The 26328-nt window shown below is 47.7% G+C and overlaps 2 protein-coding genes and 1 long non-coding RNA gene across 3 annotated transcripts; all 3 read left to right on the forward strand.

The window, feature by feature from the left end:
• The first annotated feature begins 12718 nt into the window (after positions 1-12718).
• On the forward strand, positions 12719-15170 carry LOC4343458 (protein ACCELERATED CELL DEATH 6). Its single transcript, XM_015790251.3, has 3 exons — positions 12719-13517; positions 13591-14141; positions 14276-15170. Exons 1-3 carry the CDS (start codon positions 12818-12820, stop codon positions 15038-15040), a joined length of 2016 nt encoding a protein of 671 aa, XP_015645737.3. The 5' UTR covers positions 12719-12817; the 3' UTR covers positions 15041-15170.
• A 2520-nt stretch (positions 15171-17690) lies between these two features.
• LOC9269953 (uncharacterized) lies at positions 17691-19551 on the forward strand. Its single transcript, XR_003243319.2, has 4 exons — positions 17691-18135; positions 18235-18409; positions 18724-18878; positions 19300-19551. It is a non-coding gene; the product is annotated as an uncharacterized lncRNA (long non-coding RNA).
• A 3471-nt stretch (positions 19552-23022) lies between these two features.
• LOC4343460 (aspartic proteinase nepenthesin-1) lies at positions 23023-24603 on the forward strand. Its single transcript, XM_015789916.3, has one exon. It carries the CDS (start codon positions 23093-23095, stop codon positions 24401-24403), a length of 1311 nt encoding a protein of 436 aa, XP_015645402.1. The 5' UTR covers positions 23023-23092; the 3' UTR covers positions 24404-24603.
• The last annotated feature ends 1725 nt before the right edge of the window (positions 24604-26328 follow it).

Genomic DNA, 26328 nt, shown 5'->3' on the forward strand with positions numbered 1-26328 from the left:
GGCCAAGTTAGCACAGAATGGGGGTGCACGAAATGAGGATTGTCTTCATCGCGCTCCACAACCAACGCTGCACTAACTACTTAGGGGGTCGCCGCTAAGTAAAGTAGCAGGGGCTCATTTGGCTCCGGGGCGACTAGAACCGGGGGAGAGCTGAGATATGCCTTTAACTGAGTGAGGGCATGTTCAGCTTCCTCCGTCCAAGTAAACGGCCCCGAGCGCTTGAGGAGCTTAAACAAGGGTAGCGCCTTCTCTCCCAGCCTTGATATGAAACGACTTAGGGCGGCCATGCAACCGGTGACGCATTGCACATCCCTAAGTTTGCTGGGGGGGCGCATCCGCTCGATAGCTCGAATCTTCTCGGGGTTGGCCTCAATGCCTCGGGCAGAGACCAAGAACCCGAGAAGCTTGCCCGCAGGTACACCAAACACACACTTATCGGGGTTCAGCTTTATGCGGGCGGAGCGGAGGTTCTCAAAAGTTTCCGCTAGATCTGAAAGTAAAGTTTCTTGGTTGCGCGTTTTTACAACCAAGTCATCGACATAAGCCTCAACATTACGTCCTATTTGGCTACCCAAAGAAATTCGAGTAGTACGTTGAAAAGTAGGACCTGCATTCTTTAACCCGAAGGGCATTGATGTATAACAATAGGTTCCTATGGGGGTAATGAACGCAGTTTTCTCCTCATCCTCCCTAGCCATGCGAATCTGATGGTAACCTGAGTATGCATCTAGAAAACACAAAAGGTCGCACCCCGCAGTGGAGTCGACGATCTGATCTATGCGAGGCAGGGGGTAAGGATCCTTAGGACATGCCTTGTTAAGGTCGGTGTAGTCGATGCACATCCGAAGCTTGCCGTTCGCCTTGGGAACGACCACCGGGTTCGCCAGCCACTCCGGATGGATGACTTCACGGATGAATCCGGCCTCCAGAAGTCTCGCCACCTCCTCGCGGATGAAGGCTTGACGTTCCGGGGCCTGCCGCCGCACTTTCTGCCGGACCGGCCTTGCGCCCGGCCGCACGGCGAGACGGTGCTCAATCACCTCCCTGGGGACCCCGGGCATGTCCGCTGGTCTCCATGCGAAGACGTCAGCGTTTGCCCGCAGGAAGGAGACGAGCGCGTCTTCCTATTTGCCATCCAGAAGACCACCGATCCGTGTGGTCTTGGATGGGCCGTCGCCCAAGGCAACCTCCTTGACCGGGACCTCGTCGCATGTGGCAATCCGCTGCCTCGGGGCGGTGGGGGCGGAGGTGCCAAGCCTCTCGTCACCACCCTCGGGCTTGGTCGCAGCAGCGAGGTGGTCCGCGCGCTGCTCCATGCAAGCGAGCGCGACTTTAAGGTCGCCACGGACAGAGATGGGGCCACCGGGGCCCGGCATCTTCATCTGGAGGTAGGCGTAGTGGACCGCCGCCATGAACTTCACCAACGCGGGTCTCCCTAGGACCGCGTTGTAGGGCAGACTGAGGTCCGCCACATCGAAGTTCACCCGCTCCGTGCGGAAGTTGGCTGATCCACCAAAGGTGACCGGTAGGTCGATGTGACCTAATGGCCATGTGTGCCCCGGTGTCACACCGATAATCGGTTGGGACGGCCGGAGCACCATCCCCGGGGCCTTGATAGCATCAAAGGCCGCGGGGGAAAGAATGTTGAGAGCCGCTCCTCCATCTATGAGGACACGTCCCAACTTCACATTGCAGATGGTGGGGGAAACCACCATCGCAATCTGCCCTCCCCGGGCAACGCACGGTGGGTGGTCGGTCTGGTCAAAAGTGAGGGCCACCTCCGACCACCGCGCCCGACGCGTCGCCTCATGAGTAGGGGCCGCGGCGAGAAGCTCTCGCCTCATGGCCTTGAAACTCCGGCGAGAAACGTGAGCACACGCTCCCCCGTCGACAGTGGCAATGGTGGCCCCAGGTTCTTGGAAACCTAGGTCATCATCACCGTCATCGATGTCAACGGCGGGGGCCTTCTGTTTGGCCTCACTTCGCCGTTTACCGGAGGGAACTGCCGCGGACTTGCCCTCACGGCGTTCCTGCCTCCTGTCCTCCTCCCACTTCCTCGTTCGCTCAGCCAAGTTTTTGACTGCGCGACAGTCCGCGAGATCGTGGAGGGAGGTGTTGTGGACGGAGCACCACTTGCTGGCTGGGCGCTCCCTGCTGGGAGTACCAGCCTCTTTCTTTTTGTCGCTCGCAGGCCTCCCCTTTCGGGTGGCCCGCGGAGCGCCCTCGACGGCGAGGACGTGACCCTCGTCGCCGGAATGGACCGACCTTTTCTTCCTCCTCCTGTCACGCCGCCCTGTCTGAGCGGCGGATCCGGGGGCGGCCGAAGCTGCCACACCGGAACCGGAGGGGTTCCAGGTCCAGGCCTCCTCCTTACGAGCCACTCGGTCCGCGAGCTGAAAAAGTTCTGCGGTAGTCTGGGGCTCTTTGGAGGCAATCTTTTCGAGCATGCGGTTGTGCCGCACACCCCCCCTGAACGCGTAGATCACCGCGTGTGCAGGGATGCAAGGTATAGTATTGCGGACTTGGCAGAAACGCTGAATGTACGAGCGAAGGGATTCATCATCCCCTCGCTGTACTGCGTGCAAGTCCGCTTCTTCACCTGGGCGTGGATAGGTGCCTTGAAAGTTCATGGTGAACTGCTGGCACAGATCCTCCCAGGAGTGGACCGACGCGGGTGGCAGGTTCATTAGCCAACCCCGCGCCTGTCCCTTCAGGGCCATGGGAAAGAAATTCGCCATGACCCTGTCGTCTCCCCCAGCGGCCTCGATCCCGGTCGTATAGACCTGGAGAAACTCGGTGGGGTTGACGCTCCCATCATACTTCTCGGTGATGGTGGGCCGGAACCTTGGGGGCCAACGAACATTCCGAAGACTCGCCACAAAGGCTCTACAGCCAACACCACCAACCGGGGGCACGGAGGGCTGGTCCTTACGTCCATGTCGAGGTGACACCCTGGACGAAGAGGCACCCTCCGTTGCGCGGGGAGCACGCCGATCACTACGTCGGCGCTCGATGTCGAGGCGGGCATCCGGCTCTTCATGCTGATCCTCCCGAGTCGGAGGCGCCGACGAGGGAGTGGTAGCCAAATGGCGTGCAGCAGCCGCCGCTCGCCGCGCCCTCCGCCTTGATGACACAGAGCCGGTGGTGGCGGCGCCGGAGGTCCTGGTGGTGGCGGACCGTCCACCAGCACCCAGGCGCTGCTGTGCCGTCATGACCAAGTTGGCCACGTCGTCCAGCCATCGCTGGGCTGGAGACTCCGGGTCAGGGACGACGGGCGGGTGACGTAGGAGCGCGCCAGCAGCCTGAAGCACTCCCTGGGGCGTGCTGCCGTCACCGTAGACGAGGAGGCGACGCTCCCCGTCTCGCCGCTCTCCTGCATCACCTGCGACTGGTGATGCTATGGGTTTTTCAACCCTCTCGAGCGCCTCCCCCCGCTTAGGACTTTGGCGCGGAGGAGGTGGGGGAGTACGAGCTCGATGGCGCGGGTTTGGCTCCCCGTCGTCGCCGCTCACACTCGGAGAGAGGTCGTGCGCCTTTGCTTGCTCGGCCATTAGGCTGAACAAGGGAAACTTGGCGCACACGGAAGAGTATGAGAGCTCAGAAAACACACGCTGAGCCCCCTACCTGGCGCGCCAGATGACGGAGCTCGTGGCTCCTCACCGGGAGACCGCGCAGGCCCCCCTTTGCCAGTTCGGCCGGGGGCTTAGGGTGAGATCTCAAGCTCTCTCTGTATGTGGAAAGATCGCGTGCCAGGAAGAAACGCGAGACACGGACGATGTTTACAGGTTCGGGCCGCTGGGAAGCGTAATACCCTACTCCTGTGTTTTTGGTGGATCTGTGTAAGAGCAAGTTACAAAATATCAACCAGCCCTCTCCTCTCCCGGGAGAATCCAGTCCCCTCTCTTTGTGGGCATGGTCCTCCTTTTATATCTTAAGGGGATACCACATGTACCCTTCCCTTTCCAAACTGGACTTTTCTTCTCTTTATGGACGGAGATTGGTATGGTTGCCGTCCGAATGACACTTCGATGGGACAGCCCACACCTACCTCCACTCCCGGCGGAGACAGGCGCAACGTGGGATCGTGGCTGTCTGTTGCTGACGCGACCAGTGTCAGACCGGTCACAGATCGGTCATTCTTGTCCTCTATGCGTCAGTTCAGCGATCTGCATGATCACCCTTCTTTTTGTAGCATCTTGCCTGTAATGGTTGGGATGAAGCCTGGTATTCATCTAACCAGGGCTAACGTGTCATCTCTAAGAGGTAACACGCTAGCTCCGGCTGGAGACGTGTGCCTAGAGGCTCTCGTCTTGACGGGACGGGGCGAGGCGTGCGTCAGACCGCCAGTCGCCACCTAACCGTTGATCCGACCGGTCTGTGACTGGTCACAGACCGGATAAAAGAGCGCGCTGCATTGCGCTGCATGCAGCGTGACACGCTTGACCAGACCGCAATAAATGCGGTTAGGTGAGCCCTACCGTGTTCACCCAACCTATGTACATAGTGCAAACCCCACAGGGGGTCGGGGCACCTCGGCCCTCAGGGCCGGGGCAGGAGCAACCCGACCCCCCCTCGGGGAAATCAGGAGGAGGGCGGACACCTCACCCTCGGGCCCGACGTCCCCGAAGGTGCCAGGCCACGTGGGCGATTCCATCTGCCTCAAGCCTCCGGGCGCAATACTCCCGGTCCCATATCACCGACAGTGAGGAAGAAAAAAATCACAGCACACACATATGTGTAAGGATTTGTTCCCACAACCTCCATTTTACCGAAATAACATATTACAGAGAGATTTTTGAAAGTTACATACAAGTTACACTATAGATACAATGTAATTACATGCAAGTTACAGTGTAATTACACTACGATTGTACTGTAATTACATCTGTCAAATTTTTGGGAGAAAATTTGTCGACAAATATATAGCAAAATCGAGCCATAATTAGCATGTCCCTTTGAATCCCTTTCTGGCCCAACTGTAACGGGCCGCACGGACCTCACATAACTTTTCAGGCCACTAAACAGTCTCGTGTTCATGGTTCACCGAGAGAGAACCTCGCAGCAGTAGTACGGCAGCTGGAGTCACCGCCCGCCGGCACTGCCGCGCGCGTCCGCGAACACAACGAAACGCAAACGGCCAAGCAGAAGCCATGGTGCTCGATCGCTACGGAATAAAATGAGGGTTGTTCACTGCCGCCGCCATTAACAGGCAGCTGCTCCGACTCACGGTCTGGAGGCAGAAGGAATCAAGGAATCAGGGCAATAAGATGCGATATTGCGATGGGCTTGCTTCAAGATCCAAAGGAGGCCAAGCCGCCACATGAGGGGGAAAAAAAGGAGTATTATATTGACCTCGAGCAGTGCTCACAAATGTCCTTTACCTAATTAGGAGTAATTACCTCACCAAAGCAGTGTTTCAGCATCTAAAAAAAAAAGAGGGATCGGCGCAGTGAGGTGTGCGTCACACAAAGCAATTTAAGCAAAGCAAGCGCCGCAGATAAAGCTTCAAATTCAGTCAACCATGGCGGATGCTGTCGCCGCAGCCGCGGAATTCGGGCCACGCCAAAAGATGACGCTCGATGCGGATTTGGTACAGGTGCTCACCGACGGCGACGCGGTCCGCATGGAGGAGCTGTTGATGGGGAGAGAAGGCTGCGGCAGCGACGACGGTGGCTACCGTCGAACAGACGCCCTGCAGGTCTCAATCAACGTCGGCGCCGCGGCCCTGCGTGCAGCGGCGCCGCGGACAGGTACGAGCTCCCTCCTTGGGGTGACGAGCAACGGGAACACGGCATTGCATCTCGTCGCCAGCCGCGGCCACGTCGAGCTCGCGAAGCTCATCAGCGAGACGGCGCCGTCGCTGGTCGCCACGAGGAACAAGTGCCTCGACACGCCGTTGCACTGCGCGGCGAAGGCTGGGCACCGGGATGTAGCAGACTGTCTCTTGCCGATGATGCGCGCCGCCGAGGGGACGGCGCCTCTGCGGGCGATGAACCAGCTGGGCGCCACCGCGCTGCACGAAGCCGTCCGGCACGGCCGTGCTGAGGTGGTGGATCTATTCATGGCGGAAGCTCCCGAGCTGGCCGCAGTAGCATCCGGCGATGGCGTCTCGCCGTTGTACTTGGCGGCGACGACTGGTAGTGGTTCGGTGTGTTTGGTTGCGGCGCTGCTACGTCCGTCACGTGACGGGATGCCGTCGCCGGCATCGTTCGCTGGCCCGGAGCCGGAGGGACGTACGGCTTTGCATGTTGCGGCAGCTATCAGCCAAGGTACAAATGAAATTTCATAATGTTGTTTTGTGTATAGAACATTAATTGTTCTATTTTTGCCATGAGCTAGTTAATTAGTACTGCAGCCCTACCAATTTAACCGCAGAAGTATATTGACTATAAAGAGCTGCATGATTTTGTTGTCGTTATGAAACTAAGCAAATTCAAACCATTGGTTTGCGTCCATTTCCATTTATTAGATTTGCTTCTAGTTAGATTATCTCCAACGGAACATCTAAACTAAGCTCCCAAATAGATTTTGAGGTAAAGGAAGAAAAATCAAGGTACAAAACTCTGGCTGCGTTTAGTTCCACTCTAAAATTAAAAGTTTGAAGAAATTAAAATGATGTGATAGAAAAGTTGAAAGTTTGTGTGTAGAAAAGTTTGATGTGACGGAAAAGTTGAAAGTTTGAAGAAAAAAAGTTAATTAGAATCTAAACAGGGCCTCTATTAAACCTCCAAAATAGAAAGGCACCCAAATCCCTCACAAATTTTGACAATTTGACCCTTTGCAAAAACTATTTTTACAAATGAACCGCTTCCAAAACTTATTTTAAATCTGACCCTTTTGCTCAACACCAAATCATGTGGCGCTGAACTTAGACACCTCAGCGCCAAATAGCATGGTGCTGAATGTACGTTGGCACGCTGACTTTAGTCTCCCATCCGCCGTGGCACGGCATTCAGCGCCAGATGACGTGGCGCTGAGGTGTCTAAGTTCAGCGCCACATGATTTGGCGTTGAGCAAAAGGGTCAGATTTGAAATAAGTTTCGGCAGCGATTCATTTGTAAAAATAGTTTTTGCAAAGGGTCAAATTGTCAAAATTTGTGCAAATCCCTCCCCTATCTCTCAGTAAGGCTCTCGACCCAAACCCATCTCATTTTTATTTTTTTGGCACGGCTGAAAAATCCACACTGCCACATTTGCAGTCGCTGACATGCTGCCGCCCTCCCTGATGATGATGTTAGGTCCACCAATCGTAGGCCACCCATGTCACATTGGGCTTGTTCCACCACAAGTTCAACCAGAGCCACAACTTTAAGTCTTAGACCTGCACAACCCAAAAAAAACTAGTCCTGGACCTGCTCCACCACAGGCTCAACCGGAACCACAACTTTAGATCATGGGCCTACACAATACAAAAGACTCTGCCTCTGACACCACTTGTTAGGCCTACCAACCATAGGCCACCCAAGTCACATTGGGCCAGACTCTGGGCTCTGATACCACTTGTTAGGCCTACTAACCAACTATAGGCCACCCAGGTCACATTGGGCCTGCTCCACCACAGGCTCAGCCGGAACCACAACTTTATGATGGGTCTACACAACCCAAAAGACTCTGGGCTCTGATCCCACTTGTTAGGCCTACCAACCATGGGCTACCCATGTCACATTGGGCCCGCTCCACCTCAGATCCAACCAGAACCACAACTTTAGGTCATGGGCCTACACAACCCAAAAGACTAGTCTAATAGGTGATGTTTGCCTCCACCTTTTAAGTTGTGCTCCTCCATCATCAATTACCAATGCGGGACTACTTGTTAGGCCTACCAACCATGGGTCACCCAAGTCACATTGGGCCTGCTCCACCACATGCCCAACCGGAGCCACAACTTTACGTCATGGGCCTACAAAACCCAAAAGATTAGTCTGATAAGTGATGATTGCCCCCAGCTTTTAAGTCGTGCACCCCCATCATCAATTACCGATATGGGACTAAACCTAACAATTGTTCCGGTTTCCAAACCTGGGCTCTAATACCACTTGTTAGGCCTACCAACCATGGGCCACCCATGTCACATTGGGCCTGCTCCACCACAGGCCCAACAGGAGCAACCATGGGCCACCCAGGTCACATTAGGTCTGCTCCACTACAGGTCCAACCGGAGTCACAACTTTAGGTCATAGGTCTACACAACCAAAAATACTAGTTTGATAGGTGAGGATTGCCCCCACCTTTTAAGTCGTGCTCCCCCATCATCAGTTACCGTTATGGGACTAAACATAACAATTGTTCCGGTTTCCAAACTTGGGCTCTGATACAACTTGTTAGCCCCACCAACCGTGGGCCACCCAGGTCGCATTGGTCCTACTTCACCAGAGGCCTAACCGGAGCCACAACTTTAGGTTCTAGGGTACGTGGGCCACCCAGGTCACATTGGGCCTGCTCCACCACATGCTCAACCGGAGCCACAACTTTAGGTCATAGGACTACACAACCCAAAAGACTAGTCTCATAGGTGAGGACTGCACCACCTTTTAAGTCGTGCTTCCCTCTCATCAATTACCGATGTGGAACTAAATCTAACAATTGTTCAATTACCGATGTGGGAATGAACATAACAATTGTTCCGGTTTTCAAACCTGGGCTCTGATACCACTTGTTAGGCCCACCGACCATGGGCCACCTAGGTCACATTGGGCCTGCTCCACCACATGCCCAACCGGAGCCACAACTTTAGGTCCTGGGTCTGCACAACCCAATCTTTTAGGTGAGGACTGCCCCCACCTTTTAAGTCACGCTCCCCTACCGATCATCAATTACCGATGTGGGACTAAACCCAACAATCTCCCCCGTCACATCAACCCATGTGACCCCGATATCAATTCCCGATGTGGGACAAAACCATTTTCAAACTTGGGCTCTGATACCACTTGTTAGGCCCACCAACCGTGGGCCACCCAGGACACATTAGGCCTGCTCCACCACAAGCCCAACCGGAGCCACAACTTTAGGTCTTGGGTCTGCACAACCCAAAAAATAGTATGATAGGTGAGGACTGCCCCCACCTTTAAGTCACGCTCCCCATCATCAATTACCGATCATCAATTACAATTACCGATGTGACCCCCGATATCAATTCTCGATGTCAGACTAAACCCAACAATCTTTGACGTAAGTCGTGCTACCCATTATCAATCACATCACATCAACCCATACCATGACCCCGAAAACTTGTTACCTATTGTTCACCATGACCCAAAAGACTTGTTACCTATTATTTCGGGTTCCAATCCTGGGCTTTGATACCACTTGGCCCTGTTACCTATTGTTCCGGGTTCCAATCCTGGGCTTTGATACCACTTGGCCCACCAACCGTGGGCCACCCAGGTCACATTGGATCTGCTCCATCACAGGCCCAACCGGAGCTACAACTTTAGGTTCTAGGCCTATACAACCCAAAAGACTAATCTGATCGGTGAGGTCCGTCCCTACCTTTTAAGTCATGTTCCTCCATAATAAATTACTGATGTAGGACTAAACCCAACATATGAGCTGCCCGTGAATGACAACGTCCCTCTTCAGGAATTTCTTGGCCTTGCTCTTACTGGCAGCGGCGATGTTCCTGTTGCGCGAACGTCTAACGAGCAGAGGTGGTACATGACCAAACTGCTTATCACTAGGCTCATATTGATTTTCAGATTGATTTGAAGATTAGACCGTCCACCGAGCAGAGCTGGTGCATGAACATTCATTTGTTCATATTGATTTGCACTCAACAGACATATACCTAGAACAGCCGAGATGACATTAGTTTGCACGCTTCAAAGTCTCTTCCTTGAATTGCAAATTTACTGAAACTTCGGTTTCAAGTTTTCTCCCATTAAATTTACATTGGAATGCTAGGATTGGTCTTTGGATGGATGGAGTATACAAGATTACAAGCGCTATGACATACTATGCGTCTATGCGATAGGCATTCGCAAAAATGCATGGGAAATGGATAAGGCTTGGTTTGAAATTTAGGTTGGGGTGAGCTTTTTTTTAGCACGGAAAACAAAATAAGTCATTAGGATATGACTAATTAAGTAAAAGCTATTGAAAACTTAAAAATAGATTTATTTAATTTTTTTAAAAGAAACTCCTAGAAAAAATATAATGTTTAAGTATTACCTCTGTCCTAAAATGTAGCTATTTTAGCACAATGTCTTGTCACAAGATGAAGCTATTTCTTCACCTACCTCCTCCTCTCAACCAATCACAACCATTCTTCTTTACTTACTTTCTCTTTTCAACAAATCACACACTTCCTACAATCATTCTCACATACTTTCTTAATACCCGTGTCAATCTTAAAAAGACTATATTTTAGGACGGGGGAAGTAGTCTGAGAATGGTGCTCACAGAAAATCGTGAAGTAGCTCTCCTGAACTTCTCTTTACAACTCGGCCTAGGGTAGAAAGAGGGGAAGTTTCTTGTTGTTTGCGGATATTTGTCTCGTTGTCTCTATAATTGACTGGAGCATGATGGTTTTGTAGAATTGTGTAAAATCAAAGGTGTTTTTGATTATTATTCTGTGATGAACAATTGGAATTGGAGTTTATTGGTTTTGATATTTGGAATTTATTTGCGAAATGGTTTTGGAGATGATTGGAATTTTCAGGTGATCTACAGGAACTGCTGCGGTTTGGGTTCGGTCAGACCAGGCTGTGTATGCCGATCAGACCGGCGGTGATCAAGCGGTCAGATCGGCCAGCTCGCGGTCTGACTGGTCGACGCTGTGTCGGTTTCGGTTTCGGGTTGTTTATTGATTGTTTCATATTTATGGCTTCTAGATGGATACTATACATATGTAATACTGTTGTTTGCTACTAATAAGTCAAGTTGGGGATAGCTTGGTCTGGGAATATGGTTTCTTTGTTTGATTCATGTGTAGGTGACTTGATGCCTCGGGAGAGTATTTGCGGTGATGGATCGAGAGTCGACTTGGTGGTAAGGCGATGTCCGTGACTGTTAGATATCATGCGAGATACTTTGGCTAGAGTTCAATGCACGTGGTTGGTGATGATTCTATATGGCATATGATGGAGGTATTGTGTACGTATGGGTTGTGGAGTCGAATTTGGAAGGAGTACAAATTTGGTATGATTGGTTATGTAAAGTTTATTTCTTGTACGAGAAGGTTTCCTAGGGTGATTAGAACTTCTAGTATGAGTTTGGTTCGTGGCTTTAGGCTGCCTACCTCATATATAAATAGAGAGGGAGCGTGAGACTTCCCGGTATCGCTTCTAAGAGAAATTGAGTTTCTAGTTTAGTTAGGGTTTTGAGTTTAGTCGAAATTTTTGTAAGGAGTGCTGTTGGTGTACTTTGTAAACACAGAGAAAAGCAATAAAGTTGTCATCTACTTTGAGAGTTCTTCTATTTGTGTTTTCTTGGGTGCGGCGGTCCAACCGGCGAGACACCGGCAGTCAGACCGGTGGCATCGCGTCGGTCAGACCGGCGGAGGAGCGGTGCTCATCAAACCGGCGGCGGCGACAGGAGCTGGCAGGCGATCTCAGCGGTTCGACCGAAGTTCCAACTTCGGTCAGACCGACGTTCTTCAGGCAGTCAGATCGGCATATACACTTCGGTCAGACCGCAATCTGTCGAATTTGAGGGTAACTTTTAATTCCGCTAAAAGTTTTGGTTTTTGGGTAAGCCAACCATTCTCCCCCCTTTGGTTGGCTTAGTTCTTGTGTTTCGATCCTACAAATTGAATTAGGCTCTGTTAAGACCCCACCGTAAAATTTTTCATCCTATTATATTGAACGTTTGAGCACCTGCATGAAGTATTAAATATAGGGTAAAAAAATAACTAATTGCACATATTGCGACTAATTTGCAAGACAAATCTTTTAAGCCTAATTGCTCTATGATTTGACAATGTAGTGCTACAGTAAACATTTGCTAATGACGGATTACACCTCTGGATCTAAACACCCCTGAGTGATTTTTCAGGTGATCGTCAGTTGCGCTCTGTTTCTAGCTGAGGTTTGGTGTGTATTGTAGAGAACTGATTTAGCTTCTCATGATGCTTAATTTGCATAACGTTTTGCCCCTGGAGGGCATTTCCTTTTGATTAAATTATAATTTAGTGGATGTTTTTATCAGTTTACTTTTTGGTGCTGTATGGTGTCTCTGAGATGGTTTCTGAACCATTGCATGCCTTCTGATCTTACTGGGAGACCATCATCAACGTTGTCCAAGAAACGAAGGAAAAAAGAGGAACCGTTTATATTTAAGAAAAATATATAGTGAAAATTACTGTTGAATCCAAAAATAGACTTTTAAAAATTTGTCTACGTCATTAAGACTCAAGAGTAAAAAAAATTTACTCCCAGTAAAACTTTTACTCATAATTAAATTTACAAGTAAAACTTTTACCCTTGATAAAATTAACAAATTCCATGCATCTATTTTTATCTAATGATAACTTTTAGGTTTGCACCACATATTTTCGGTTTATCTGTTTCAATTTTAAAAGCTGAGCAGTTCTGCAGTTGGGACTTGCAGCGCGAGGGGAGGAGAGAGAATACGGCTTTTTGCCGCCACTGCCACTCGTGAGACCCCCAATCCTCGCATGCCAACTCACCTGTGTTGCTTTTGCCGGTAGCTATATGGGGATTTTTTTTTTGTTGACTACTAGTCTCCGTTTCAGCGAAATCAAGTGATGGAATGGAATAGCGCGAAATGGATTTTTCAACCGGGTTTAGATCAATTACCTTTCACCTTCTCGTCTAGACCAGCCAAAGCCATAGCCGAAACTCACGGTCACGGTGCGTCCATGGATTTCGGACCTTGCAACGAGACGCTCGACACCGAACTGCTACACGTGCTGACCTCCGGCGACGAGGTCCGCATGGCGGACCTGCTGGGCAGAGAACGCCGTGGCCATGGCCACTCCCTGTCCCAGGTGGCGATACGCGTCGACGACGACGACGACGGCCGCGCGCCGGCGGGAGCGAGCCGCCTCCTTGGCGTGACGACGGGCAACGGCAACACGGCGCTGCACGTGGCCGCCACCCGCGGGCACGCCGCGCTCGCGGCGCTGGTCTGCGCGACGGCGCCCGCGCTGGCCGCCACGCGCAACAGGTTCCTCGACACGCCTCTGCACTGCGCGGCCAAGTCCGGGCACCGCGACGTGGCGGCCTGCCTCCTGTCAGAGATGCTGCGAGCCGGCGGCGCGGCGTCAGCGGCGCTGCCGCTGCGGCGGGCGACGAACTGCCTGGGCGCCACCGCCTTGCACGAGGCCGTGCGGAACGGCCACGCCGGGGTGGTGGCTCTCCTCATGGCGGAGGCTCCCGAGCTGGCCTCCGTGGCCAACGACGGTGGCGTCTCGCCGCTGTACCTGGCGGCGACGGTTGGCTCCGTGGACATTGTCCGGGCGCTGCTCCACCCGTTGCCTGATGGAACGCCCTCGCCGGCCTCGGCCGCTGGTCCGGACGGACGGACAGCTTTGCATTCTGCGGCAACTACTAGCAAAGGTATGATCACAAACACGCGAGCAATTTGTGAATGACACATGAAAATTCAAAGTCAATTTATGTCTTTAATCAGAAATCGCGCGAGAAATACTGGACTGGAAGCCAGAGGGTCGAACACTGCTAACCAAAGCTGATTCGTCGGGCAGAACACCTCTCCACTTTGCTATATCATCACAAATTGAGCGGTTTGACGTGTTTCAGCTGTTCCTAGATGCAGAGCCCTCCCTAGCTCTGGTTTGTGATATCCAAGGATCATTTCCTTTGCATGTTGCTGCTGTGATGGGCAGTGTTAGGATCGTCGTTGAGCTCATACAGAAATGCCCCAACAACTACAACGATTTGGTCGATGATCGAGGAAGAAATTTTCTGCATTGTGCTGTTGAACATAACAAGGAAAGCATAGTTCGCTACATTTGCCGAGATGACAGGTTTGGTATCCTGATGAATGCAATGGACAATGAAGGAAATACTCCCCTCCATTTGGCCGCCGAGTATGGGCACCCAAGGATGGTCAGTTTACTCTTGGAGACGATGAGCGTCGATGTAGCCATTACCAACAGGGATGGTCTAACTGCTGCTGACCTTGCTTATCGCCATCTGCAACCTGGTTTGCACTATTTTCTGGTAATGGAACACGGTTCAGTTCATTAGTTCATCACAATTGGTTATCACGCAGCTGCAGAGAATCGTTTCATGTGCTGTCCTGTTTACTTGGCCAATTAATCTGTCTTCTTTCTTGTGATAATTTTTGTGTACAGAATCCTCGAGCCGTGGTAAAGAATCTCTTCTACTGCACCAGAGCACCGGTTACCCTAGAAGGGGATCATGCTAGGACTGGCATCCCATCGGCCATGGAGGATGCCGATGCTCCCAAGGACAGTGGTGGCGTGACATCCACCGGAACAGTCGCGTCCGTGCTGATCGCCACGGTGACGTTCGCGGCGGCTCTCACCGTTCCGGGGGGCTACGTCGCCGACGACCACCCGAACGCCGGGACGGCGGCGTCGGCCGGGCGGTTCGCCTTCAGGGCGTTCGCGGTGTCGGACACCATGGCGTTCCTCTGCTCCATCGTGGGCACCTGCCTCCTCGTCGTCGGCGAGGCGAGGGAGGTCCGGCCGAGCAGGGGCCGTCTCCGCGCCTACCAGGGGTCGGCGTGGGCGCTCGTGACGGCCGGGGCGCAGTTCATGGTCGCCGCGTTCGCGTTCGGGCTCCAGGTCGCGCTCGGCGGCGGCGCGGACAGCCGGTGGCTGGTGGTGTTCGTCCACGCGCTGTGCTCGGCATCGGTGCTGCTCTGCTTCCCGGGCATCTGGGCGCCGTTCTGCCTCGGGAAGGTGATCTGGAGGCGCGCCGGATGGCGAGGGCTCACGAATCTTCACCGGTGTCCGTCCAGTTTGGAAGAGTTCTTGTGGTGTTTCGTGACAAGCTTCTTGGCCAAAACTCTCTTGCGGACATTCCTCCCGGTGCTTATCGCGGTCACCTTGGTCGTCGCCATCGTGCTAAATATTGCAAAGCCCAACTGCTGAGTCGGCAAGAATTTGAGGATCGGAAGTCGTTAGTACTAGTTGGAGTATATTATTATAGCGTATGTGTTGAATGAGTTTTGACGTATTTGCCTGCCATTCTATCAAGCTTTCGATGCATTTTGTGTTGCTATTGTTTGCTACTGAAATCGATCGAAACAGCAGTACAACACACCATACCAGATCCGTTGCCAGAGCTATAGCATGACTGCATGACGTGCCGAAGTGATCCCCAAATTCTCAGTTAGCCAGGGCTCCCCGTACGCCGACAAGTGATTGGCAGCGGAAGAGAAGACCATCGATCCTGTCAAGTGTAACAGGTGGCCTGTTACAGGCCACACGTCACTCGCAAATTCGTTTGGGCCCAACAGGCCGCACCTAGCTGGACGGCCCAACTATAATGATGGGCCATGTCCTTGTATAACGGAACAATAGTGAACAGTGGACTAGGGGGCGTCGCAGGGGGAGGGGCGTGCGCGGCTGCGCGCACGCATTAGCATCCCCCCTTCTCTCCCCTTGCCAAGTACTCCCTCAACTCGTAAAGGAAGTCGTTTTAAACAGCGACACGGTCTCCAAAACATAATTTTGACTTCTTGTTTATATAAAAATATTTATTGAAAAGTGATATATGTATACTTTTATGAAAATATTTTTCAAGGCAAATCTATTCATATAATTTTTACATTTTCAAACTCAACAACTTGAGAGTTATTCATGATTTATATTCCCAAGGTTTGACTTAAACATTGTCCCAAACGACTTCCTTTACGAGTACGGAGGGAGTACATTGTGGGTGATAGTATACGCACTGCTGTCGGAGCTGGGGGTCCTCATCGGTAAGTATCCTATATACTACCTCCGTCCCAAAATAAGTGCAGCCGTAGATATCCGTACCCAACGTTTAACCGTCCGTTTTATTTAAAAAATTTGTAAAAAAATTAAAAGTATTTAGTCACACATAAACTACTGTTCATGTTTTATCATCTAATAGTAATAAAAATACTAGATATAAAAATTTTTTAAATAAAATGAATGGTCAAACGTTGAACGTTAATAGTGCAAAACTGCACTTTTTTTGGGACGGATGGTGCAGTACTTATATAGTTCATCCCCACTAAGTTTAGTTAATGTTATTTCTCTTTTCTCTCATTAAGCCACATCATCTCAATTATTTTTAGCTTTTGAATGATAGATCTATAGTCTAAATGGTCTTTTCTTTCTTCTCTCATAAAACATAAAATCTCAATTTTTTAGGCTTAAAATTGTATCAAATTGTTTTAGTTTTGATAATCAAATTATATTTTATTTGTACATATTATGTAACTTAATTTTCCGCAGCAACGCGGCGGGGTATTCATCTAGTATTCTTAGAGCAGACCGCAGCAACGCGACGGGGTATTCATCTAGTATTCTTAGAGTAGATACAATAGCAGGCTATAAGCCAGCTATAAATATATTTTAAAGAGATAAAAGGAAGAGAGAGAAGAGCAACCAGCAGCTGCAGCACGGACTCCAAGACATAATGTGTATATGACATGTGAGACTATGTATTAATAGTATAGTAATCAACTATTGTATGAATTGGCTATTTCATTGGCTATAGATGATTTAAAATTAGTAGAACTTGCTCTTAGGCTGATCAGCCAAATAAGCCTTTTTTTCAATTCAGGCTTGCGTCGACCTCGAGCCGGCCACGCGGGCGTGGAGGTCGCCGAAGTGCGCGGCGGCATCAGCGAGAAAGGAGGCTTGCCATGCGGGAACGCGGAGGTCGTATAACTGGCGGTTCAGCTTCTTCCAGCGCTTCCGCTCGGCCTCCACGTGGCTGGCTCTGGGCTTGTTGGGACACGGTCCGAGCTTTCTCCCCTGCCGCGGCGTCGGAGCTCCTCGACAGCTCCGAGTCTTACAAGAGCAAGCCGCTTGTCAAACTGCATGTAGCCTAAAGGTTAAGGGCTAAGTTAATTTAAGATTAGATTATTTAAGGGTTAAGTTACTAGTTTAAGAAGGCTTTATACATCCGGTTGGACATAAAGGCTAAAAAAAATTTCCTTCTCTAATAAAAAAAGAGCAAGCCGCCTGTGACGACAAGCCACAGCCGTAGGACTATGAGCTCGTCGGTTCCTGCCTCCCTTCTCTTCTCCTCCGTCACTGTGGACCATTGGAGCCCTCTCGTCACTAGCGTCCAATGGATGCACATCCTCTCTAGTATTGCTGATGCAGTAGCAGCGGCTAACATGTGGGTGCGGGTCCACACGTCAGTGTCTACTACTGCATCAGTAGTATTGCTGACAATCCCAGCAGACGTCCCATCGCCATTGTCTTAAACTATAGTATTTATAAGGAGTAAAGTACACGGCCGGTCCTTAAAGTTAGAGCGCGGTGTCACTTAGGTTAATGATCTTAGAAAATCGATATTAGGGTCCGTGATCTTATTTAAGTGAATCCACTGCAACAAAACAACAAATAAAGACATTTGGCTGGAGACGAGACTTAAATCGTCTCTATTTTCTAGGCTACCCCGCCAATAAAGACGGTTTATGAGACGTTTTAAATAACGCCCTAGTTTTACATTGATTTCTCAAAAATTAAGATTTACATTGAATTTTTTTTTCTCCTGGAAACCACCCACGTCCTCATCCTCTCTGCGTGCTGCAACAAACTCCCATCTAGATTGAACTGCCTGCTTGGTGCCGCCGCCTATCTTCCACCGGTCGCCATCTCGATGCCTGCCGCCGGCTCGTCCTCGACCGGGGGCCAGCGGCGCCTCATCCTCGGCGAGTCAATGCCACATCTGCCTCCTCCTCCTCAGGCCGCCGCCCACCACTGCCTGCTCTGATCCTCGCCATAGGAGCCACCGCTGGCAGTTTGCCGCCTTATCAGCGACTCCCCGTCGCCAACGCGTCCCTCCCTCAGTTGCCTTCACCAGCCCAGCGACAACTCCACGGTGGTAGCTTGGTAGGTATGCTCTCTCATCCCCTAATCTGTAAGGCTTAAGGAACTACAAAGGTGCTTTGATTTGTTTGTGTGATTCAATTTGTCCAGACTTTATGTTGAGTTCTACCCCATCGGATTATTTCGTAATCCTGCAGAAGTATAAAAGAGTAAATATTGATCTGTACCTTTCGTTCTTTCTGCTTCAGGGATGAACCATCGTACTAGTTGTTTGACGAAATGCTAATACCAATACTTGCATGATGCAGATCTGATAATCAATTTGATGATTTGTGAACCTCTGTGGATCAATCAATACCAATATGTCGATCATTAAGGGCTCATTATAAATTCTTTTTTGCTACTGATTCCATTCCATTTGATGACTACATTTGGAATTTTAGCTTCAAGAAGGCACAAAAATACAGATGAGTATTGTTGAAGGTAACTTTTTTTTTTTTGCAGATTTTTAGGAAAAAATTCTGATGATGATACTTTGGGATTGTTGTATACTTTGTTCAGAAGGATAATCACTTGGTAATTTGGTATCGCTTGCAAAAAATTTATTTGGAGTATTGGATTGCATAACGCTGTGTTCTTTCCCCTGCTTTAGTTCAGCATTAATTAAGTAGTTTTAGCAACAAAATCACATTAAAACACAGAGAGGCATTGCTTTGACTCAACTCAATCTTCTAATCGATTCACTTTGAAATAAATATTGGTATTAATGCTTGTTTAACTTGGATCTCGGACACTAGTTCTGAATGATGCGATGGTTCTTCATACTGTCCTTCGGTGGCATATGAGTAAAGGAATAGAGATGCTGGTCCAAAATGGGAGATTTGCTTTCTATATGCTGAAGTTTCCAAAGTATTTACATGCAGGAGGGAGAGCAACTGCTAAAGTGTCAAAGGTATGGCCATCATAAGTTTTTACCTGTTACTTATAGTGATGATGAGAAATTCTAGCCACATAAAAAGTATAGAACAAGTAGCTATTAAGGTAAATTGTTGGATATCTGTAGGAGAATATTCTCATGTTAATACTGTAGTATGGCTATAGTCTCTTTGTTCAGAAATATACAAATTGAAGTGCTTTATTTTGTTTTACTTTATTAAGGGTCGATTTCAATAAATCTTTACTGAAGCTAGTAAACAATGCTAGGAATAAGCTCCTGACAATTATGAAATATGTGATGGGTGTATCTTCTATGAATCAATACATGTATAGATTGTCTAATTCTCTGTTTATGGCCTAGTAAACTTAGCTAGCTTTCTTACATTTTTTAGAAATCTTATCATGTACACTGATTTGGTTTACACAATTCATTTTAGAAGATACTGAAGATTGTAAAGGATTGCTACATCATGCTGTGAAGGAGGAGGAGATAAAGCAAGAATTATCTTAAGAACAGTTATAGATATATTTTATCATGCTGTGAAGAAGGGAGGAGATAAAACAAGAATTATCTTAGGAAGAGTTATAAATTTATTTTTCTAAGAGATGACGCAAATCTCTTTTTTCTGTATGGCTGTTTAGCTGACTTGTGAATCACAATTGTCCTTAATATAATTACCTTTCATCTATTGGAGTGTTTTACTGTTTACTGTCATTTTGGTATATATGTTGATGGCGATATATACTGCTCAGATGTGAATGCTGTAAATATGCCAAGCATGGCATCCTACAATGAATCGTATGTACACGTCTCAGTTACTCATAAGGACGCACCATGAGACACGTTATTGGATCTCATTTACAAAAGCGTCTCAACTAACGTAGGGACGCTATTTCATGTCTCAGATCTTGTAGAGATGCTATATGGAGCGTCTTTATAATTTTGAGACGGTCCTAACGGAGACGCTTCTGGGACGCTTTGCAGAAGTGACTCTATGTATGCCTAAAGACGGTTCAAAATGTCTCTAGACTATAAATAAGATATCTCTAAACACATGTTTTGTTGTAGTGTATCATTACGGTCCAAAACACATCTGACCGGGTTGATTGCCTTGCGTGGCGGTCCAACTTGGCAACATATTTGCATTTTGGCCCCCCGCATTTTACTTTCCTCGCGTATCCTACCCCCTTCTTCCCCAAATCTTCTTCTCTACCCACGGTGGCTACTGCCAAGGCGCCGTTGCGATCACGACCGTGTCGTTCGGCACGGCCGCCGCACGCTCGCCGTCGAGTACAACGTCGCGCAGCTCTCCAGGGGGTCGACGGAGGAGTGGAGGAAGGTGACATCGGAGGCACGGAAGTTGTCGAAGCACAACGTGTTCTGTTGGGCGTGCCTCGTGGACGACAAGGCCGTGCCTTGGCTGCTATGCTTCCTCTCCTCCACCACCGCCGCCATACAGGATAATGCCGTGGCGTCGCTGCTCAACCTCTTGAAGCACCCCGCCGGGCAGATGACCATCATGGAGGTCGGAGGCGTCGGCCTCGTTGTCGACGTGATCAACGTCGTTGCCAAGGCCGTGGCGCAGCATAACGTAGCGGCCATCCTCTTCTACCTCTCGTCGAACAACCCGGATGCATCCCGGAGGTGATCCCAACACTGGTCCAGCTCATCCTAGACGGCGTGTACCGCGACCAGAAGAACACCATGGTCAGCCTGTACGAGCTGCTCCAGAGAGCAGCCAACCAGGGCAGGGCCATCGCCGCGGGCACTGTGTCAGCCCTCGCCACCTTGCTCTCCACCGACCGCGACGACCTGGCCGGAGAAAGCATCGCGCTGCTGGCGAGGATAGCCGAGCAGCCATCGAGCGCCGTGGCCATCCTCTCGCAGCCGGGCCTCTTTGCCCACTTGGCCGCGTCGTCGTCATCTCAGTCGGTGAATGTCATCGAACAACGTGACGCGGCAGTACACAAAAACACTATTAAGCTGTTCATGACGAGAACGTCATTGCTGTTCTCGTCACGCCGTCCAGCTGTGCACACAGTTCGCTCTCCAAGAACGCAATCTCCTCGGAGCAATCCAACCAGCCACCGACCCTTACCCGGTAGAGCACTCACCTCATGTCGTTGGCATCCGGCGCAACGCGGTCCTTGAATTAATCCAAGATTGACCGCACGCTCCGCGCCGCGCGTTCGTCGGTGCCATCGGCCACATCGTTGCGCGCCATGCTAAGTAGAGGCTGGATCAGACGAGGGGGAAGCAAAATAATGCAGGGGCCAAACTGCAAATATGTTGCCACGCTGGACCGCCACGTAAGGTAGTTAACCCAGTTAGACGTATTTTGGACCACAATGATTCACTTAAACAAGATCACGGACCCTAATATCGATTTTCCAAGATCATGGACCTAAGTGACAGCACGCTCCAACTTTAAGGACCGGCTGTGTACTTTACTCTAATGTATCAAAGATTGGGAAAGTGATTTCATCCCTCGATGAAATATCCCCTCATTTTGTGCTTGCCACCTAAATAGTCACTGAAAACTTTGAAAAAAATTGGTAAGATAGATTAATATGAAATATATCACTCCACAAACATGCAAGTTAAAATTCAAATGTTACAAGTTGTCGCAAAAATAATATGAAATATATCACTCCACAAACATGCAAGTTAAAATTCAAATGTTACAAGTTGTCGCAAAAATAATATGAAATATATCACTCCACAGGCATGCAAGTTAAAATTTAACTTTTACAAGTTGTAACAAAAAATAATAAATATAGCTACGAATGTACAATAACTATTTTCAGTTTATTTTGTTCTTTTTGTTACAACTTATAGAAGTTGAATTTGGCTTGCATGTTTGTGGAGTGATATATTTTATATTAATCTATATTGTTAATTTTTTTCAGTTTTGTTATAACTATTTAGATGACAATGCAAATGACAATGGGGCATCTCCTCAAGAGATGAAAACCATATCCATCAAGATTTATTTGAACATAAGTGGTTTCGAAAGAAAAAATAGTGGATGGAGACGTAGAGTCATGACACATCTCTAGCACTTCACCAACTTTTCTTTTATTTTCAGTTGTAATACGTATTAGTATAACTTTAAGTTTTACTTTTATTTTTACATATACTAGCTTGGTGGCCCGCGTAGATTTCGCGGCTAGCATCATTATATTTTTTTCTCATATAATAACATATATGTTTTCTCAATTTATTATTAAAATATATTAAAATGACAGCATAATTTTAAATTTTGAACCAACTTTACAAACTACAAGTGTGTAATATTCATATTGTATTTTATACATGTGTTAGTTATTAATTATTTTTAATATCAAATTTTAGTTATTTCTAAATTATATTCCAATATGGACTCTGGACTCGTCTTTGAATGTTTCTTATTTTTTAATTTCTAATTTTCGTTATCTGTAGACTCTAGGCTCTTCTTTTAATATTATTTATTTTTAATTCTGAATTTTTATTATTTCTAATGGACTTTAAACTCATCTTTCAATATTCTTTAATTTTAATTTTGAATTTCAGTTACTTCTAAATTGAATTCCTATATTGTCTTTAGACTCTTCTTCCCATGTTTTTTTTAATTTCTAATTTTAGTTATTTGTAAATTGTATTTTTATACGGACTCTAAACTCTACTTTTAATTTTATTATATTTATTCCGAATTTTCGTTAGTTTTAAATTCCTATATATACTCTATACTCTACTTCTAATATTCCTTATTTTTAATTCCGAATTTCTATAATTTCTTAATTTCTTAATTGTATTTCTATAAGGACTCTATACTCTGCTTCTAATGTTATTTAATTTTTAATTTCGAATTTTAGTTATTTCTAAATTATATTAATATATGGACTCTAGTCTCCTCTTCTAATATTACTTATTTTTTAATTCTGAATTTTAACTATTTCTAAATTGTATTTCTATATGGACTTTATTTTTCTTTTTCTCCGATTAATATGAGAATTTCTAGGCCGTGAGAGCGAACGTGGATGCTTTTTTTTATTCCTTTAATAAGTTATTAGATTTGACACAAACTAACGGTTGGTTGAATTATTAGCACGCGGTTTCTAATAGCAGTTTAAGGGAAATTTCAAATGCAACTTGGATCAACTATGAGTTGTTGAATAGTGTATATAAGATCGAGTAACCTTCATCAAACCAACACCACGAAAAAGACGACAAGGAGGGACACAGGAAACATGTCATCCAGCACTGCTGCCATACTAGCCCTCGTCATCATCCTCCTCCCGCCGATAACTCTCGCCGGCGATCTTCATGGCTTCCGCGCCACTCTTACTCGCATCCACGAGCTCTCCCCCGGCAAATACTCGGAAGCGGTACGCCGCGACAGCCACCGCATCGCTTTTCTCTCCGACGCCACCGCAGCCGGCAAGGCCACCACCACCAACTCGTCGGTCAGTTTCCAGGCACTGCTTGAGAACGGCGTGGGAGGGTACAACATGAACATCTCCGTCGGCACGCCGCTACTCACCTTCTCGGTCGTGGCCGACACCGGCAGTGACCTCATCTGGACGCAGTGCGCGCCGTGCACCAAATGCTTCCAGCAGCCTGCGCCGCCATTCCAGCCGGCGAGCTCCTCCACCTTCTCCAAGCTCCCGTGCACCAGCTCCTTCTGCCAGTTCCTACCCAACTCCATCCGCACGTGCAACGCCACCGGCTGCGTCTACAACTACAAGTACGGCAGCGGCTACACCGCGGGCTACCTCGCCACCGAGACGCTCAAAGTCGGGGACGCCTCTTTCCCCAGCGTCGCGTTCGGGTGCAGCACGGAGAACGGCGTGGGCAACTCGACGTCGGGCATCGCGGGTCTTGGCCGCGGCGCGCTGTCCCTCATACCGCAGCTCGGCGTCGGCCGGTTCTCGTACTGCCTCCGCTCCGGCTCTGCCGCCGGCGCCAGCCCGATACTGTTCGGCTCCCTGGCCAATCTTACGGACGGAAATGTCCAGTCGACGCCGTTCGTCAACAACCCCGCGGTACACCCCTCGTACTACTACGTCAACCTCACCGGCATCACCGTCGGTGAGACGGACCTCCCGGTGACGACCAGCACGTTCGGCTTCACGCAGAACGGCCTCGGCGGCGGCACGATCGTGGACTCCGGCACCACGCTCACGTACCTCGCCAAAGACGGCTACGAGATGGTGAAGCAGGCCTTCCTGTCCCAGACGGCTGACGTGACCACGGTGAACGGCACGCGCGGCTTGGACCTGTGCTTCAAGAGTACCGGCGGCGGCGGCGGCGGCATAGCCGTGCCGAGTCTGGTGCTGCGCTTCGATGGCGGAGCTGAGTACGCCGTGCCAACTTACTTCGCCGGAGTTGAGACGGACTCGCAGGGCAGTGTGACCGTAGCGTGCTTGATGATGCTGCCGGCGAAGGGTGACCAGCCGATGTCTGTCATAGGCAACGTGATGCAGATGGACATGCACCTGCTCTACGATCTCGACGGCGGGATTTTCTCCTTCGCTCCGGCGGATTGCGCCAAAGTGTGATTTGTACCGTCCGTTTGGTTACTGTATTAACCGGCGAGAGTAATAAGTCTACGAGTGCCTACCTACCATATCAGCCATTTGATGTTGCTGTTGGTCAAGTCTTTCTTCTTGTTTTGCACATATCGTCCTGAGTCAGTCCGTCTGCTGGTTCCTTAATATGTGGTGATGAATGAATTCTATGTTCCGTGCCTTTGAATTAACTGTGCTTTCGGGTGACTTTCACTCTTTCAGCGATTAGTCCAGATTCAACAAATTCTTGAAAAGAATGGGAGTAGGTATTGGCCTTTTTAGCTAAGATCGATATAATATGGCTACTTTTCCATCTTATCCATGACGGAGTAAATGACGTTGAAACCCCTAATATATAGAGACTAAGGACTTCAGCTTAGTAAGCATGCATCTCAAAGCATGACAATGAGATGTAAAAATAGTACTACTACATTAGTTTTTATTTTTACATGTCGTTTTAGACATTGACATAACGTGGAATGTAAATATCTGATCATTACATTTTTAACTTATATATATTTATAAAAAAAATATAAAAGTATAGCAATATAAAAGTGTTTTCACAAAAAATATACTAACACTATTTTTATTTATTAAATCATAATTTATTTCGTCTACTAATGATTTATGGTTTTTTTGATGAAAATTATTGATGATTTTGATATTTAAAAACAGATGTACTCCCTCCGCCCTAAAATATAAGAACTTAGAACCGGATGGAATGTTTCACAGTACAATGTATATGTCCGTCTGTCCAGATGCGTTATACTAAGAAACATTTCATCCGGTTCTAGGTTCTTATATTTTGGAACGGAGGGCTGTCCAGATACGTTATACTATATGAAACGTCCCACCCAGTCCTACATTCTTATATTTTGGAACAGAAAGAGTAGATGTCGTCAGATGGATGTACTAGGTTGTTTTTACGATCAATTCATAACATGGGGCGCTGCATAAGTTGCAAGCTCAACTTGCATTGGCCAATGGAAACATTGATTTTGACAACTGTTGCAGTGATCTCTAGCTACTAGGGGTAGAATTAAGGTAAATTGTTCATTTGCATAAATATATATATATATATATATATGTGTGTATGTATATATATAAATATATGTATATATATATATATATGTATGTATGTATGTATATATATATATATATGTATGTGTGTATGTATATGTATATATGTGTGTATATATATATACATACATACATACATACATACATACATACATACATACATACATACATACATACATACATATATATATATATATGTATATATATATATATGTATATATATACATATATATATATATACATATATATATATATATATACATATATATATATATACACACACACATACATACATACATATACATATATACATATATACACACACACACACATATATATATACATATATATATACACACACACACATACGCATATATATACGCATATATATATATAATGGATATATTTCTTTTAAATAATCATAATTTTACAAAACAAAGAATCTACCATCATATAACAAAGAAACTTCCTTTCTAATAATGCACTATTTAAAAATAAATTTTACACATTTATATTCTGACCCTATTAAACGCTCTCAAGCCGCCAAGTGGTGCTCTAATAAAATAGAGAAAATCCTCGAAATTCTAAGATAAAACAAATCATCTACCCCTTAATTTTCACTTAAATTTGTAAGTCCAATATTATACACCGTTAGATAAAATTGATCTTAAAATAAACTAAATACCATGGGTCCCACCTATCCTCCTCCCGCGCGTTGGCAGGTGGAGTATATACGTACGTACATGTATGTATTCTTCCTTTCTTTTCCTTTTTTTTCCTTTTTTTCCTTTTTCCATTTATATATATATAATGGATATATTTTTTAAATAATCATA

The sequence above is a fragment of the Oryza sativa genome, chromosome 7 (genome assembly GCF_034140825.1).
Source record: "Oryza sativa Japonica Group chromosome 7, ASM3414082v1".
NCBI classification, from domain to species: Eukaryota; Viridiplantae; Streptophyta; class Magnoliopsida; order Poales; family Poaceae; genus Oryza; species Oryza sativa.

Coding starts and splice junctions, on each gene's coding strand:
- LOC4343458 (XM_015790251.3), top strand. CDS start 12,818: ATGGATTTCGGACCTTGCAACGAGACGCTCGACACCGAACTGCTACAC. Junction 13,518..13,590: donor TGCGGCAACTACTAGCAAAG/GTATGATCACAA, acceptor GTCTTTAATCAG/AAATCGCGCGAGAAATACTG. Junction 14,142..14,275: donor CTGGTTTGCACTATTTTCTG/GTAATGGAACAC, acceptor TTTTGTGTACAG/AATCCTCGAGCCGTGGTAAA.
- LOC4343460 (XM_015789916.3), top strand. CDS start 23,093: ATGTCATCCAGCACTGCTGCCATACTAGCCCTCGTCATCATCCTCCTC.